This window comes from Myotis brandtii, unplaced genomic scaffold (genome assembly GCF_000412655.1).
Source record: "Myotis brandtii unplaced genomic scaffold, ASM41265v1 scaffold244, whole genome shotgun sequence".
Classification (NCBI taxonomy): Eukaryota; Metazoa; Chordata; class Mammalia; order Chiroptera; family Vespertilionidae; genus Myotis; species Myotis brandtii.
In genome coordinates this window covers 3,433,702-3,451,846 of record NW_005359225.1, presented here as the reverse complement: position 1 = coordinate 3,451,846, position 18,145 = coordinate 3,433,702, and the positions used below count along the sequence as shown (strand labels likewise).

Genomic DNA, 18,145 nt, shown 5'->3' with positions numbered 1-18,145 from the left:
TAGGGGCGATCAGGCCAGCAGGGGAGCAGTTAGGGGCAATCAGGCTGGTAGGGGAGCAGTTAGGGGCGATGAGGCAGGCAGAGGTGGTTAGGGGTGATCAGGCAGGCAGGGAGGCGAGCGATTAGGAGCCAGTGGTCCTGGATTGTGAGAGGCAGTCGAACATCCCCCAAGGGGTCCTGGATTGGAGAGGGTGCAGGCCAGGCTGAGGGACACCCCTCTCCCCCATGCACGAATTTCGTGCAGTGGGCCTCTAGTCAATATATAAAAATGTAAACATGGGGATAATTATAGTACTAACTACAGTGAATTATTTGAAGATTCAGTGAGGTAGAACACATAAAGTGCTCAAAAAGTTAGATGTTTTTATTATTATTTCTATTATTAGTGTTACTACTCCAGACTTATTTTTCATGTCTATCATCTGCCAGGCTAGGGCTTTTCTTTTAGTATTTTGTAATGACTGTCCATTCAATCTAATTAACTCAATAAATTTTAATCTGTTTCAATCTAGCTATTAACCATTTTTGCTTTTTCTATTATGTGAGAAATTTCAAAGCAATTGTTGTATTTCAATGAAATCTGTCATTTTTCTAAAGAGTATCAGAGCAAAGGAATGGGAGTAAAGAAGGGAACTAATGTTTACTGAGTGCTTAATATGTGCCAGGCAATGTATAAGAGGCAAGCGCTAAAGACCCCTCGGGGGGTGTCCGCCTGCTGGCTTAGGTGCATCTCCGCCGGCAGTCGGACATCCCCTGAGGAGTCCTAGACTACAAGAGGGCGCAGGCCGGACTGAGGGACCCCTCTCCCCCACCCGCAGGGCATGAATGTCGTGCACCGGGCCTCTAGTTAATAATGCCCCAATATCATCTAATACCTTATCCACTTCCTCAATTGTCCCCAAAATGTCTTTTGTGAGATTGTTCATAACCAAGAGCCAATAAAGGTTGACACTGTGTATTTCACTATTCCATCACCTTTAATCTAGAACAACTCTACCACTTTTTCCCTATAACAGTGACTTTTTGATAGGGCCAGACCATTTGTCTTATAGAATGTCCTCCCTCCTTGATTTGTCTGATTTTCATGGTGGTGTGTAACATGTTCTTTGTTCCCCTTCCATCAAACTGAAAGTTAGATCTACAAGCTTGACTAGATTTAAGTTAAACAGTTTTAGCAAGAAAACCAACTGATGCTCTGAACTTCATTTTGCATCCTGTCAGGAGATTTTTAAAAAAAACTAAGAATATCTGATTATAAAAGTGAAAAACATACATTTTAGAGAATATGGAAAACACACACACACATCTGAAAAAGCTGAAGAAAACTCACTTCTAATCCTACTATCCACCAGAGATTACTGCTCAGCATTTTAGTGTATATCCTACCAGGTCTTTTTCTAGGTCTCTCTCCCTCTCTCTCTCTCTCTCCTGATATATATATGCATGTGGGAACCAATGATGATATATTATGCTTTATCATTTCCTTTTTCCCACTTAATCTATAGTGAACATTTTCTACTATCCTATATAATAAAAGCCTAATATGCAAATCAACCGAACGACTGGCAGAACGACTGGTTGCTATAATGCACACTGATCACCAGGGGAAGACGCTCAACACTGGAGCTGTCCCCTGGGGGTCAGTGCACTCCCACAGAGGGAGTGCTGCTCAGCCAGAAGCCAGGCTCACAGCTGGCGAGCGCAGTAGCAGTGGCGGGAGCCTCTCCGCCTCTATGGCAGCACTAAGGAGCAGCGAACCAAGTGGTAAGGAGCAGTGAGCAGGCAGGCGGTAAGGAGCGAGGGGTCCCAGACTGCGAGAGGGCACAGACCGGGCTAAGGGGACCCCCCCCCCCTCCAGTGCACGAATTTCGTGCACTGTGCCTCTAGTAATAAATACATACATAATCTATATAATTATTTTGAATGTATTGCCTTAAGAGAAACAATTTGGAGGGGAGGATTCTGAGTCCGATTTTGAACATGTTGAATCGAGTGCTTGTGAGGAGGATATATTAAGTAGCCCATTGGATACATTGATCTTGAGTGCAAATATAGGTTTGGGTTGAAACTGTAAATTTGGAAGTCATCATAGTGTCCATCTTAAGTCATGGGAATGAATGACCTGAGGAGAACAAGTAGAGAAGAGGCCCAAGGATCAGGCACCTGGGGAACTCCAACATTAAAAAATTGGATAGAGGGTGAAAGAGATGGTGAATAGGATTGAAAATAGGAGGCCAAAATGATAGGAGAAAACCAGGACAGTATAGTTTCATGGCAAACAAAAGTAGTATTAAACCTTTTGTGTAAATAAAAAAGAAAACTCAGATGCCAGTCACCATTTTTAAGTACACAGAAACTCAATAACCCTTCAGTGGTTTCAAAAAGCAGGGCTGGAAGTGATCTTTGAGATGATTACATTTCTCAGGTAAAAGTACCACAAATGTTTGCCATGGTCTCTCATCTACTGGAATTCCTTGGCAAGGAGGCATTTTCAAATGCAGTTTGGGGCAATTCCTATAATTAGAGCAGCTGGTTAATTAAGAAGCTGAATCAAACTACTGTTAAATTAACCATTTTCCTCCTTAAATGAAAGGTTTTGGTCAGATTACCAGTAGTTAAACTGCTTAATTAGCCAGTTGTTTTAATTATAAAATTTACAATTTTGAAAGCCTCTGATTTTGTAAGTTCAACTGAATCCCTCCCATCCCTGCTTCATATCATTAATCTGGGTTTCCTGCTGTCACATTAACATTGCAGCCTCCTGAGAGAAAAGGCAACTCTTCACTGAAGAAAACAAAACCCCACGGTTTTAAAAGGAGGCTTTGAAAATCTTTCAGTTAGCACAATTACTGGATGTAATCATGCAGTGACTTCTCCCACCTCACATCCCTTCCTGCCAGAGCGCCAGAGCCAACTGTCCTTCAATGTCCTTGTTTACTTAACTCAATTATTTCTCCTTCAAAATAGGAACAAAGTAGGGCTATAGGGCTATTCAGGAGGAAAAAACTGGGGTAGCCCCAGCCAAGAATTAATTACGGGACATTCTCTCCATTCAACAGACTGCATGTCCCTGATATAACCTACTCAGCACCTGGCAAATAGTATGTGCTCAGAAAGTGTAGGTTTACAGTTGGTTCTCATGACTGTAAACTTTTGCCCACCCCTGTAGTGCTTCGTACATAGTAAATACTTTTTAAAAAATTGTGTGTGTGAAATGAATAAATGGTTGAATTAATGAAAGAGAATAACTTAATTCGGTCTGTGTTTTAGAAAGATTAATCAGTAAGCTCTAGAGCAGTGATGGCGAACCTTTTGAGCTCGGCGTGTCAGCATTTTGAAAAACCCTAACTTAACTCTGGTGCCGTGTCACATCAAAGACTTATATTTTTGATGTTTATTTTATATATTTAAATGCCATTTAACAAAGAAAAATCAACCAAAAAAATGAGTTCGCGTGTCACCTCTGACACACGTGTCATAGGTTCGCCGTCACTGCTCTAGAGGATAGAATAGAGAGGGGGATATGTTGAGATCACCAACAATAACTTAGCCACGACTACCATTTGAATCTCCTATCCCTTCCATCCATACTCCCTCTCCCTACTCCCTTTTCCATACAACAACCAAAGTGATATTTTAAAAACACATCAGACATATAATTTCCCTGCTTATGGCTGTTCAGTCTGAAATCCAAACCCTTAACAAGGCCCAGTGTGGTGTGTTCTGACCCACTGCTCGAGTCTCTGATACTCTCCATGCCCCTCTCACTTTGCGCCAGCCACACTGAAAACCAAAGCTGTGTCCCACATTGAAGCCTTTACACATGCTGTTTCCTCTGCCTGGAACATTCATCCTCTATCTTTTCACTTAATAAACTCCTACTTGCCTTTCAGGTCTCAGTTTATTTTATTTATTTTTTTGAATAGGTAATACATGTGCATGGAACAAGTTTTAAAAGCTACAAAAGAATATAAAATAAACAGTAAATGTCCCTCTCCTCCTGCTTTCTAGCCACTTCCTCTCCCTGGGGATAACACTATTACCATTTCCCTCTGAATTCTGGTCTCAGTTCACATGTCATTTTTTTCAGAAAGGCCTTCTCTGATACTGCAATCTAAAATAGATCCTCCGATTGTATTGCCATAGCCCTCTGTGCTTTTTCTTTTTATTTATCTCAATTTGGAATTTTATATTTATTTTGTGACTGTTCCATTAATGATACCTTCCTCCCTCAAGACTGTCAGCTCCATAAGTGGAGTTTCGTTGGCCTTGTCTACTTTATTACTGTTATTGTTAATCCTCCCCCAAAGATATTTTTTTTCCATTGATTTTTAGAGAGAGTGGAAGGGAGGGGGAGAGACAGAGAGAGAAACATCAATGTGAAAGAGACACATCAATTGGTTTCCTCCTGCACATGCCCCACCAAGGCCGGAGATCGAGCCTGCAACCAAGGTACATGCCCTTGACCAGAATTGAACCTGGGACCCTTCAGTCTGCAGGCCGATGCTCTGTTCACTGAGTCAAACCAGCTAGGGCGGCCTTGTCTACTTTTTTTTTTTTCTTCTTCTTTATTGACTTCAGAGAGGAAGAGAGAGAGAGAGATGGAAACATCAATGATGAGAGAGAATCACTGATCAGCTGCCTCCTGCACACCCCCTACTGGGGATCGAGCCCACAACCCAGGCATGTGCCCTTGGCCAGGATCGAACCTGGGACCCTTCAGTCCGCAGGCTGAAGCTAGGGCTTTGTCTACCCCCACTCCCTTATATCCCCCACTCTTAGCACAATGCCTGGTACATCATAAGTATGCCTTTTTCTGTAAACTCATCTCTTGCCAACCTGGCCCTCCTGTTCTGCCTTGAAATTCTCTCTGGTTCTTCCCCTCTCCATACCATGTTCTCTCCTCACTAACTCGTAGTCATCCTTCAAGTTTTACTTAAAAGCCACCTGCTCTAAGAATTCTTTCCCAACACCTCAAGTCTAGCCTCAGTGCCCCTCCTATGTATGGCCCTGCATTGGTATTACTGTTTCCCCACTAGATCATAGGTTCTTTATTGCAGGGACTGTGTCTTTGTCTATTCTTATAGCCCCAGCTTCTAAGGCACTGTGTGGTACCAAGAGTCCTGCCATAGCCCTGACCGGTTTGGCTCAGTGGAGATAGAGTGTCGGCCTGCAGACTGAAGGGTCCCGGGTTCGATTCCAGTCAAGGGCATGTATCTTGGTTGCGGGCACATCCCCAGTAGGGAATGTGCAGGAGGCAGCTGGTCGATGTTTCTCTCTCATCGATGTTTCTGACTCTCTCTCCCTTCTTCTCTGTAAAAAGTCAATAAAATATATTTTTTAAAAAAAAAGAGTCCTGCCATAGATATTGGATTGATTACACACTGCATAACTCTAGTGTGTGCCATTCACATGGTATAATTGTCACTGGTTACTCTGATGGGAAATAATAAATATTTATTAAGTGAATGAACATGCTTTGAAGAGTTCAGTGCTTTTTCAAGGTCATGATGAAATCTTGTTGGATAAGATTAATTTGCAAGGCTCTGGTCTGAGGACCACTGTGTATTCATCAAGAGGATTTGGATATCAGCTTCTTGGGTGGGGTCCCAGTTTGCAGAGTTGGAACCCGAAGACTCAAAGGGTCAAATGTCTTAGATTCAGAGAGACAGAATTGGGACAGTGGCTAAGAACACACCCCAGTTATTTTCAGTGCTCTTAGGGAACCTCTCCCCAAAATACCTCCTCCTTCCTTGTGTGGTTAAACTCTTACTCCTCTTCCAAGGATTCAGCTTTTACCTCTGCTGAACCTATTGCCCTGCACCCTTCCCCACTGCTGTCCCCAAAGCAGAGTTAGTTGTTTGTCCCTCTAGGCACTCCCTACCTTGCACTCATCTCCATTTAAGTATTTTATTTTATTTTTTTCCCATTTAAGTATTTTGTACACCATAATATAATTATCTGCTTTCCCATCATCCTTGCCCAGTATACACTGAGTGTCTAAAACTAGATGATTTTAAAAACATTGTGGAAATCTATGATTGTCCTCATACCTAATTATATTTGCTACCTGTCACTTTCTCTGTACAATCTGTAGAAAACTTCAAAAGAATTATTGCCTGTGGAGGGACAGGAGGAAATGACAACCCTGTGAGAATTTATTTTGTTCCTATACCACCAGTGGCTCTAGCAGGAGAGAATTTCTCAAAGAAAGATAGGTAGTGGGACTGGATATAGTCCAGTGGGCAAAAGGAGAGAAATGGTGGGGAAAACTGAGAGTTAGCCCAGGATAATAAAATAGCTCTGGTTCTTTAAACCAAATAGTCCCAGTCTTGCAATGGAGAATTTGCCTACTCACCTCCTCATATGTGATCTGTTCCTGGAAGAGCTTTGAAACACATTTGTCTTATTTTCTCTCTTTTAGGTGGTATTCTATTGAGTACCAGCCGGCACTATAAGACAAAGCCCACCCATGGCATTGGAAGATACAAGCACTTAATTCAAGAACAAGAGGTAAAGGGGGCAGGGGTCCTTCAGAAGAGGAGAGTGTGCAGCTTTTGCAAACACCCAAAGATCAGATCTGCATAGGTTGGCTAGTATTGGAGCCAGAAAGAATAGGGGGTCATCCCTCAGTCCTCTCCAGTTACTTAGTTTCAATGTTATCCAGAGTGGAGATGTTTCTACCAGGTCCCAGTCTCTTCCGTAGGCCAGGTTATCATAGTGAAAAGCAAATGATTTAGTTTTATTATTTGTGATGCTTTAAAAAATATCCTAGTACTTAGTACTTAGTACTTAGTTCCTAGTTCCTAGTACTTAGCTCAGTATGGACCTCACAATGGAAATAATACATCCAGTTTAGCTGAGTGAATGGTGGCTAGTAGAGGTGGACTGCTGTTTTCAGCCAACTAGCTGAGTTTTATAGTATTTGCAGATTTAAAATATGTATGTGTTCCTTGAATTCATTATCACAGATAATTGGGAGTTAGTTCTAATTATTATAAGACTAGAGGCCCAGTGCACGGCATTTGTGCATTCGGGGGGGTGAGGGGGTCCCTTAGCCCAGCCTGTGCCCTTTGCAGTCCGGGAGCCCTCAGGGGATGTCAGACTGAGGCTTAGGCCCGCTCCCCATGGGACATCCTTAGTGCTGAGGTGGGCCGCTGAGCTCGCCAGCCGTCACCCCGGCTTGTGGCTGAGCGGTGCTCCCCCTGTGGGAGCGCACTGACCACTAGGGGGCAACTCCTGTGTTGAGCGTCTGCCCCCTGGTGGTCAGTGTGCATCATAGCGACTGGCGAACCTCCATTTGGTCGATTTGCATATTACCCTTTTATTAAATAGGATAGGATTATTTAGCCTACTTCTCTGGCTTCAGCTGCAAGATTGCTTCTGTTGCTTCTGGGTAGTTAGATTTCTGTGCATGTGCAGAGGATTTTCTGGTGGGGTGAACACAACACTGGCCTGAAAGTCAGAAGGTCTGGCTTTGAGTCATGATTCTATCACTTCCTGTAAAAGGTACAGTTTAGAAGATTTTGCAGTTCTACTGAGGAGTCTTCAACATTACTTTTGGTTCTTGGGCTTATTTTAATGTTCCCTGTAACCATGCATATCTCCCATTGCCTCTCTCTCCTTGGCAAAAGTTAAATACCACTGTACTTGGGCTTCTGAAGCCACTAAGTTTGTCATGTTCTCTTAAGCATCATCCTTGTATAAAGGAATTTCACTAGAAGAACATTGCCATGTCCAAGGCTTGTATCAGGCAGCCTCCCAGCAGGAAACAGCCCAACTAAAATCATTTGTTTGTAGTGGGAAGTGTACGCAATTGGGAAACAGGAAAGTTATGTTCTAGGCTTGGTTCTACAACTCATTAGCTTTGTGACTTTGGATAAATTAACCTTAGTCCTCTGGGCATGGTGGGCCCTGAAATTTTATGTAAAATGTTTTCTATTTGTGACTTTTTCTGAGAAAAGAGTCTGTAGCTTTTTTCAGGCTCTTCAAAATGGTTGAGAAACTCCAGATTAGAATGTCTTTAAGAATTTTTTAGTTTTGATATCCTGTAACTCCATGATGCTATGAAATATTAATCAAACATCTACTATGTAGTAGGCATTATTGGGGGCGACTTGCCTATTTAAACTGGGTTGCAATAAAATTTTACAGGTTGAATGAACAAGATCTGGTTCATGCTCAGAGGGAGCTGGTAAACCATTAGAGATAAGACGTAGGTGATTATGTTCCCAAGCAGAAAACGACAAGTGCTAAAAGGAAGATAGATGTGCAGGAGGCAGCTGATCGATGTTTCTCTCTCATCGATGTTTCTAACTCTCTATCTCTCTCCCTTCCTCTCTGTAAAAAATCAATAAAATATATTTAAAAAAAAATAAAGTACTATTAAATACACTGGCTGGTAGCTCAGTTGGTTAGAGCATTGTACTGATATATCAAAGTTGTGAGTTTGATCCCCCTTCAGGGCACATACAAGAATCAGTCAATGAATGCATAAATAATTGGAACAACAAATTGATGCTTCTCCCTCTCTCTCTCTAAAAATAAATAAAATAAAGTGCTACTAAGAATCAGAAGAAAGAGTGATTTACACCCCTTCTGAGTTGTGACACCTTAGCATAGTTGTTGCAGTTGTTTTATTTTAGGACATCCCTCTTGTAAAAGTCCCACATAAATTAGCAGGAAATGAAATTGGTTTTGTTGGGGGGGCGGGGAGAAGGTGTGTTTTTACTAGTAATGTTTTGGGATCTTTCGTCTTAAGATAATTTTCTGCATATGTCATGCTCCAACACACTCCTTAGCTTGGTATAAAAGGAAGTTTAATGCCATATTTAATGCCATCTGTCCCCATCTTTCTCTAGCTTCTTCTGCTATCTCATGGAGACCATGCTTTAACTCCATTGGGCCTTTTGCTTTTCATCCAAATCACCATACCATTTCAAGGCCTCTCACATGCTGTTCTCTCCACTTGGAAGACCTTTTCCCCTTTTTCACTTGGTTAATACATCCTCAACCTTTAAATCTCAGTGAGAAGTAGGGTGAGGATGAAAAAAATGTATCTTCCCTTCTAAGAAACCTTCCTGGATTCCCTGCACTGGGTTACTTGTCCTGCCATGAGCTTCCCGAGTTCCTGTGCTTCCTCTGCTCTAGGACCTAATGCTCTGTTTTAACCATCTGTTTTGGTGACCACCTTCCCTTCTAGATGGTGAGCTCTATAGGGTAGAGGCCATGCCTTATTTTTTTCTGTATCCTCACTGTCCAACACAGGACCTGGCATCAGAAAGAGGGCAGTAAATATTGATTGAGTTAAACTGAAATGTGATTATTGAAGCTGCCCCAAGGCTTTAGAAATCAGAGCTGGCAAACACGACCCACTATCTGCAGACAGCTGGTTGCAGATGACCTTGGTTGCTGGAAGGGAGTTATGCGCCCTCTACTTGCAGTACAGGCTTTTCTCTGAGGCCATTCATTGTTCTGGGGTGGCTAGCACAGTAGTGCTGGATAGTAGGGAAGCTGCTGCAGGCTCACTTCCTGCAAGGACAACACAGTGAAAGTTCTCGTCTTGCAGAGGCTCTGTCTCAAGTTCCAGTCTCCTGTACCCCACTGGGGTACTGGACTGGAAAAGCTAGAAGGCATCTTTGTGGTCCCCTTTCTCTCCTTAAGTCTAGAACCTAGAAAAAATAAGTAAGTCTTTTCCTCTCTGGGTCTCAGGCTGGGCCCTGTACTTTTTTGAGCCCCACATCCCTGAAATGAGAATTAATTCTCATGTAAAAAGTGCCTAGCCTTGTCCCATTTCTGCTGGTATAATCTCTTCACTCGTCCTTCCAAAGGTTCCACACTCAGTCTTAAGACCCCTGAACCTTGGGAAGGAAAATGCATACCTACCTCATCTCAGCTTTCCTGGGCAATACTAGTTTTACCTGTTTTTTTCTTTCAGGGCCTGGTTGGTTCCCATCCCTCCACCCTGTGCCCTTTTCCTTGTTGCTTCTCTGAGGAGTAAGTGATAGGGGAGATGAAAATGAGGCTTCCTCTTGGGTGATAACATGGGAGATGACAGCAAACCATGGGGTTCCAAGTCTCTCATAGCATGGACCCAACCTCCTTCTCAGTGATTTTTCTTCTTGCATCCTATGCTTCAGGCACATTTCTCATGCACCCATGCTGCCTCATGTCTCTGTGCCTTTGCACATGCTCCTTCCCCTTTATGGAATGATACTTTTTTTCTTTCATCTGTAAGTCCCAGCTTGACTGACGGCAGTGAGAGATCACATTTTAGAGCATATCTGCAGACCTCATTATTCTCTCAAAGGCCTTCATTATTCTGTTGAATGTAAATGCTTCAGAGTGTTTGGAATTATTTTTATTTGACAGAAATAAAAAATAATATAGTCCTTCATATTTATATAGTGCTAGGTCATTTCTCTCAAGACAACTTACATACTTGCCCTCAGCTGTTATACTGCCTTCAATCTTGGGGCAATAGCAGCCCAAGTATCAGAGAATTGTCAAGAGGAAGGTGTGGGAAGATGGAACAGAGGCAATATAAATTGCTGTCAGTTTGTAGTTGTTATATATTCTATTTTCTGGCCCTGGTGTATCTTTTGTAACATAGGTAATTTACTTCCTTTTTATAGACTAGCCCCTAGGACTCAAGATAACTTTTCTCTGGGAAACTTAGTGAATGTTATTTTTACTGTTGACATAGAGGAGACATCTGCCATTTCTGACACCTGTTTATTTTGTTGTAGCACCCTCAGATAGATTAGCTCTGTGAGGAAAGTGTGGCATCATTCCTGGAAAAATCAGCAGCTTAGAATCACTTTATGGTGACAGTCCTAGCTTCCTGGGAACAGAAAGTTTGGTTTTGCCAGTCCAGTGACTAAAGGGCCAGGCATGGGTTATAGGACTGGCTTAGATTCCTATAACCCATGTCTAGCCCTATAGTTGACTCAGGAATAGTTGTTTTAAACTAGCATCCATGTTTTCCCTGAAGTATAACTCTTGTAACTCATTGAAAAGAAAGACCATCATTGAGCATCTACTATGTGCCAGGCACTGTGTGGAACATAGATGATTCTCAGGTGAATGAGACACAGTATCTACAAAAAGTAGACAGTGGCCTGGGAAAGATAGTGCTCAAAAGTGTAACTAAATACACATTGTAAGTACTTTACTAGGCAGAATGAATGAAGTATCAAGAGAACAAAGATAAAGAAGCAATTCTCCCTGAAAGGGTCAGTGAAGGTGTTAAGGAGTTCAGTTCAACAAACATTTATTAAGTGCCACCTGTATTCTTACAGTGAGTATATGAAACGACCAGGCAGTCCTCCAGGAACATCCAGTTGCGTGGGGTAGCTGGAAACACCAGGACTGTAAAGAGTTTCCCAGGGCTTTTCCAGACACAGAGAGAGAGACTCCTGTGAAGGCCTGACGTAGCCTGTGCCGTTGAGCACCCTGATCTCCAGCCCACTGGAATCTCATTCTGCCTTGCCTGTTCCGCTGCATGACAACAGTGTCAGAGTTGTAGATGGATTCATATTTGATGTGATGATAGTAATGATCCCATTTCATTTCCAAAGTGCTTTCACATACATTATCTCAATGTCTTTCACACCATATGCCCTCAGAACAGTGGTGATCCTTGAATCCCTCCTCAAGTTTACTACTAATGTAATCTTCTATACTTTAGAAAGGCATTAAGTTAATGGATATAATTTTCTAAATTTCAAAATTTTCTCCCATCAGTTTTACTTGATAAAAACAAATATTAACAGAGAAACTCATATATGTTTTCATATTTTTTGAGATGCAGAGAACTCCATTTATATAATATTTTTTCTAGTGAAATTGTTTTTGTTGTATATGATGAAAGTATGTTGATGAGTATTTCATGTTGTTCCACAAAGAAAAACATGATTTTTTTGTTGGCTTTTTGCAACCAACAAATTTGAAAACCAGGCCTTTTGATTCACCAACTATCCTGTGAGGTAGGCAGGGTGGAAAAGGAAACTGATGCGCATAAATGATTTCTCTGTGACCATATGGCTAGTAAATGACAGTACCAGAATTCAGTTCAGTTCAATTCAACATTTAATATTGTTGGGCTCTAGGAATAGAGAAATGAATGTCACATAGTACCTTCTTATATGAACTGAAATAGTGGTTTGGCTGCCATAATAGATCCACTTAATCAAGGGCTTAAATAAGATAGAAGCTTATTTCTTTCACCTAAAAGTATAAATAGATATTCTTCCAGCTTTTGGTTTTGCCACACATCATATTGCTTCTGTCTCATATCTGAGATGGCTGCTCCCTCTTCAGCCATGTCTACATTCCATTCAGCAGGAAGCGGCAAGGGAAGGCACATAACCATGCCTCGTTGGGAATGTACATTTTATTATGAATGGTCATGTGCCCAGCTAAAACCCAGCAGTTCCACTATCAAAGGAAGAGGAGGGAATAGATATTGAAGAAACTGGCAAGCTCTGAATACTTTCCTTAAAGGATAAGACAGAAGTTAAGATAAATGGTTTGAGATTAGACAGACCTGAGTTAAAGATTTGGCTCTGATGCTTCTTAGTTGCATGCCCTTGGGTATGTTTGCTTAACTTTTCCAAGCCAGTTTCCTTGGCTTAAATAGGGAATTATACTTCCCAATGTTGTTGTGAGGAGTAAGTTAAATAAGAGAATTTTAAATACTTAGCACAGTGTCTGGTACAAATAGCCTGTAAGTGGTGATAATGATGATAGCATTAGTTTCTCTTTTTATAATCCCATAGCACTCTATTATCCTCCCTTGAAACATTCATCTCTTTATATTATTTGTTCTGTATATGCCTTTCCTGATAGGTTGCAAGCTTCAGTGAGCAGAGACTATGGCTATATTACTATCATATCCCTAATGATAACCCTTATCTGACCCATCGCTAGTGGTCAGTAAATATTTGTCGAATAAATGAATACATGTGATAAATGATAGTAGTGTATTAAGGAGTTGCTGTGGAAACACAGAGGAGTAGTACCTAACTTTGTCTGAGGAATCATAGTAGGCTTTCTGGAAGAGCATGAGCTGAGTCTTAAAAAATGAATAGGATTTACTCACATTAAGGGTATGGGGTAAAGAGTCAAACACTTTAAGCCCTAACCGGTTTGGCTCAGTGGATAGAGCGTCGGCCTGCGGACTGAAGGGTCCCAGGTTCGATTCCGGTCAAGGGCATGTACCTTGGTTGCGGGCAACATCCCCAGTAGGGGGTGTGCAGGAGGCAGCTGATCGATGTTTCTCTCTCATTGATGTTTCTAACTCTCTATCCCTCTCCCTTCCTCTCTGTAAAAAAAATCAATAAAATATATTTAAAAAATAAAAAAGAGTCAAACACTTTACAGGGAGGGGAAACATTCTGGGCAAAGGTGAGAAGACATTGATCCTGGAGATGCAGTTGGGAAACTTTTAATAGTTTTTAATCCTGGTGTTTCAAATGGACACTAGGGGATGAGGGTACATGAAACCCTGAGGAGTAGGCAGGTCTGGATCAATCTTTTTAAAGATACCACTTATTAGCCCTGGCTGGGTGGTTCAGCTAGTTGGAGCATCATCCCATACACCAAAAGATACCATTTATTCAGTAACTACTATAGATTGCTCACTGCCCTTTCAACTGTACCCATCTGAGGTGGTTTTTCTTGGTTCCCCTTAGAGGCATAATCAGCATGGTGCAGCAAGGTAGTTTGTTCCATGGGAAGCGGGCTGCTCTTTATGATTAAACTAGAGGCCCAGTGCACGAATTCGTGCATGGGTGGGGTCCAGCTGGCCCACCCCGATCGGCCGATCGGGCTGGGCCAGCCCGGGGGAGGGGCCATGGGCAGTTGGCCGGTCAGCCCCGCCCCCTGGTTGAACTCCCAGTCGAGGGGACAGTTTGCATATTAGCCTTTTATTATATAGGATTGAGAGGATCTGCTCTTTCAAATGTGTCTTTTCTTTCTCTCTGACCTGTAAGCTCCTTGAGGCCTGGGACTATTTTCTATTTCTTTGGTGTCTTTTCTTAGAGCAGTTGAATCAGCACTTTGCACACAGCAGGTGCTTAATATTATTCTGTAAAGCATACCAATAGGATACCAGGAGCATGCTTACCTCTATTTTATAGTAATCATAGTTCTACGTACATTACTCAACCTTTTTAAAAGATACCATTATTAACTACTACATACTAGATGCTATAACTGCTATATGCTGGCGTTTTAAAAACATTATTTCATTGTACAAATGGTATATTTAATTTGATCATCCGATATCATGTGGTTATTAAATGTAGTTATTAAATTCTCCTAGCCTCCCTTCTTTTCCTGCCTGGCTCTCCTTCATGTTTAAGGAATATAAGACTCAGAGTGATTAAATGACTTCCCCAAATGGCTAGTAATTTCCAAAGCCAGTATTTGAACTGAGGATGGTCAGAATTCATCTAATGTCTATGCTATTTCCATTTCATATAACTTCAATATTTTTAGCCTTACAAGAGCCTTAAGTGTTAAAGATGAACAAACTGACACCTAGAGAGGACAGTCAATGTCAAGTAGTGACTAAGCAGACAGGATTTGAGTCAATTTTCTTTGGCTTCCATCTAAGTCTAGTGCTCTTTATGCAACGTCACCCAGTGAGTGCCAGGTCTTCTGTTTGGTGTATGTCTTGTGAGTGTGCCACATTGAGTTGTAAACATAATCACTTGATTTCTATGCACCTTCCAGCTCATTATGGGCTGTTCAGAGTACCATCACCAAATCATTCAAGATCCCAAGTGTAAATTTTTATATTTCCATTGGCAGAATTTCTGGAAGCTGAATATACATTCAGCATTTCAGCCTTTTCATTTGAGGATGATACAGTGCCTTCCCAACTTTCCCACCCTGGAGGATGCCACTTATAGTGATACTATTTGCAGAAGCTAGAGGAGAGAGCCTGAGCTGCTAGACACAAAGTGGTTACCTTTGTCATTTCCTTACTATTGTAACCTTAAGCCAGTCATTTCCCCTTTCTGGGCCTCAACATCCCCCTTGTGTAAAATTAGGGAGGGGAGGAAGGAGAGACTAAATCATCTCTAAGATCCTTCCCACCTATAGCAGCCTGTGATTCTAATAAGACTCCTTCCTCTACCTGCTCTTTCCCAGCAAAGTTTCCCAGTAACCTGGGCAAGTCATGTGCCTTCAGAGGACCTTAGTTTTCTGTCTGTGAAACAGGGTAATAATGTGGATATTTCTGTATAAAAATGGTTTAGTAATGTATCCCATGGTTCGTTTTGGGGATCATAGTGCAATCCTACAAGGATCTAAGAATGGCCACCTGGGCCACCCGACAGTGAATCCAGGTTATTCATAGGAGTACCAAAGTTTGATGGTGGACAGTAGTCCATCTTCCCTGCCACCTTACTCCTAGCCTCCCTTCTTTTCCTGCCTGGCTCTCCTTCATGTGCGGTCAGGGTGGCCTCCCCAAATCACAGCTCTAGTCATGTACATCCATGGCAGTCATGAAGGCCTGAACTCAGGCATTTAGAAAAGAAAAGAAGGAAATGATGTGAAAAAGATTATGCAGATAAAATTATAGGAATTAGTGACTGATATTCTGTGCATTCAAGCTCTTGCTGGTTATTCTGTGCCCTGGCTCAGAACTGAAATCTAATATCACAATAGGCTCCTGATGGTGTGGATCGCTCCAGGCATATCTAGGCCAACACGGAAAAGCAAGAGAGATCAGCTTTCTTTTTTTGTTCCCCTAAAGCGACACCTTTGAAAAGCCCTGGCATTTTCCCTGGTTAAGAAAAAGCTCCTTCTCTCTGTGCTGGAAAATTTCAGCCGCTCCCCATTGCATTCCTACTCAGCATTCTTCACAGATCTGACTGCAGTGCTGGCTGTCAGTATGAAAAGCCTGGATTGCCGCATTTGGCCACGGGTGTGGTGGCCTCTGAAGAGAGAGCCAAGCTGCTCCTTGATGGTTGGTCTCTAGAGGGGAGTGTCTCACTCACTGCAAACTGGGGACCTTGGGGTGGACACCACTGTTAAGAACTTCAGGAATGCAGAGGCTGCAGCGGAAAAATCCCTGCATTTGGCGGGGGAGGGTCAGATCTAGGCTTTAGTTCTAGGATCTATCCTGTCTGGCTGTGTGACTCTGGGGGACTTATTTAATCTCTCTGGGCTTCATATTCTTCCCCTGCAAAGATGAAGAACTAGGACAAAATCATCTCTAAATGCTGTCCTGTTCTAAAATTCTAAAATAGTGCATCATTGCATATTTTCTCTGCCAGGCCCTGTGTTAAATCTGAGGAATATAAGAATGAAAATAGCCCTAGCCAGTTTGGTTCAGTGGGTGGAGTGTCGGCCTGCGGACTGAAGGGTCCCGGGTTTGATTCCCATCAAGGGCACATGCCTGGATTGCGGGCTTGATCCCCAGTAGGGGGTGTGCAGGAGGCAGCCGAGCAATGATTCCTTCTCATCATTAATGTTTCTATTTCTCTCCCCCTCTCCCTTCCTGTCTGAAATCAATAAAAATATATTTTTTTAAAAATGGAATGAAAATAGTATTAAAAGTTAATATTTATTGAGTGCTTAGTGCCACAGATTGTATTAACGACTTTACATACAGTGTTTTAAGTTCTCAGAACACCCTTGTGAGATCAGGCCAGTCATCAGTATTACTGGCCTCATGAAAGGACTGTCTGAGTCCTCTCCCTGCTTCCCCATATTGGGCACCTGCTCTCTTAGACTGACCTGGAGAGCAGTGATGTACGAGAACCATTCCAGGTGCTCTGCCAGGAACCACCCTGCTGTGGCAGCCACTAGGCTGTTGGCTGTTAGATAGGGATGACTAAGACATGTAAATAGAGATAGATTTGTTTTCCTTTTTCTTTTCTTTTTTTCTTTTTTTAAATATATTTTATTGATTTTTTACAGAGAGGAAGGGAGAGGGATAGAGAGTTAGAAACACTGATGAGAGAGAAACATTGATCAGCTGCCTCCTGCACACCTCCTACTGGGGATGTGCCCGCAACCCAGGTACATGCCCTTGACCGGAATCGAACCTGGGACCTTTCAGTCCGCAGGCCGACGCTCTATCCACCGAGCCAAACCGGTTTCGGCTGTTTTCCTTTTTCCTAAAAAAAAAAAAATGATTTCTACCAAACTTCAAATTTATTATAAATCTCCAGTAATTAGGACAGTGTGGTTTTGGCTCAAGGATAGACAAATAGTCCAGTGGAATAGAATAAAAACTACAGGAGCAGATCCACATGTCTGTGGATACTTATATGATGAAAGTGACATGCAATGGTGCTGGGTTAACTGGACTGGTGATCATGTGGGGAAAAAAATGGCTCTTGATTCCTATTTCATACCATATACAAAAATCACTTAAAAAATGAGCTGTAGATCTAAATGTAAATGTTAAAATCATCAAACTGCTAGAAGATAACATACAAGAATATCTTCATGATCTTAAGGTAGACTTCTTAAACCGGACACAAAAATCACTATAACTACAAAAGAATGAATAAATTGAATTACATTAAAAATTAGAATTTCTGCTTATCAAAATGCACAAGTAAAAAGTGCCAGGGGCCCTAGCCAGTTTTGCTTGTGGTTGAAGCGATGGCCTCAGACTAAAGGGTCTTGGGTTCAATTCCTGGTCAAGGGCATGTACCTGGGTTGTAGGTTTGATTCCCAGCCCCAATCAGGGTACGTATGGGAGACAACCAGTCAATGTGTCTCTTTCACATTGATGTTTCTCTTTCTCTCTCCCTTTCCCTTCCTTCCACTCTCTCTAAAAAAATCATGGAAAAAATTATCCTCAGGTGAAGATTAACCAAAAAATAAAATAAAATAAAATCCTATATAATAAAAGCCTAATATGAGAATTTACTGAATGGTGGAATGACCGGTTGCTATGATGCACACTGACCACCAGGGGGCAGACACTCAATGCAGAAGCTGCCCCCAGCCCGCAGGCCCCAGGCCAGCCAAGGCAGATGCCAGCGGGGCCCCTCCCCACCCCACCCCTTGATCACCCCACTGGTTGCCCCACAGATCAGCCCTGATCACAGGCCAGGCCTAGGGACCCTACCCATGCATGAATTTCGTGTACCTGGCCTCTAGTAGTGAAATAAATT

At 42.2% G+C, this 18,145-nt stretch overlaps 1 protein-coding gene across 1 annotated transcript in view; it reads left to right on the top strand.

Moving 5' to 3' along the window:
- MRPL48 (mitochondrial ribosomal protein L48) overlaps positions 1-18,145 on the top strand; it is a 49,677-nt gene that overhangs the window by 14,360 nt on the left and 17,172 nt on the right. The window contains exon 4 of the mRNA XM_005867090.2: positions 6,424-6,512. Within this exon, the coding sequence (XP_005867152.1) occupies positions 6,424-6,512 (89 nt within the window). The remainder of the gene's footprint in view (positions 1-6,423; positions 6,513-18,145) is intronic.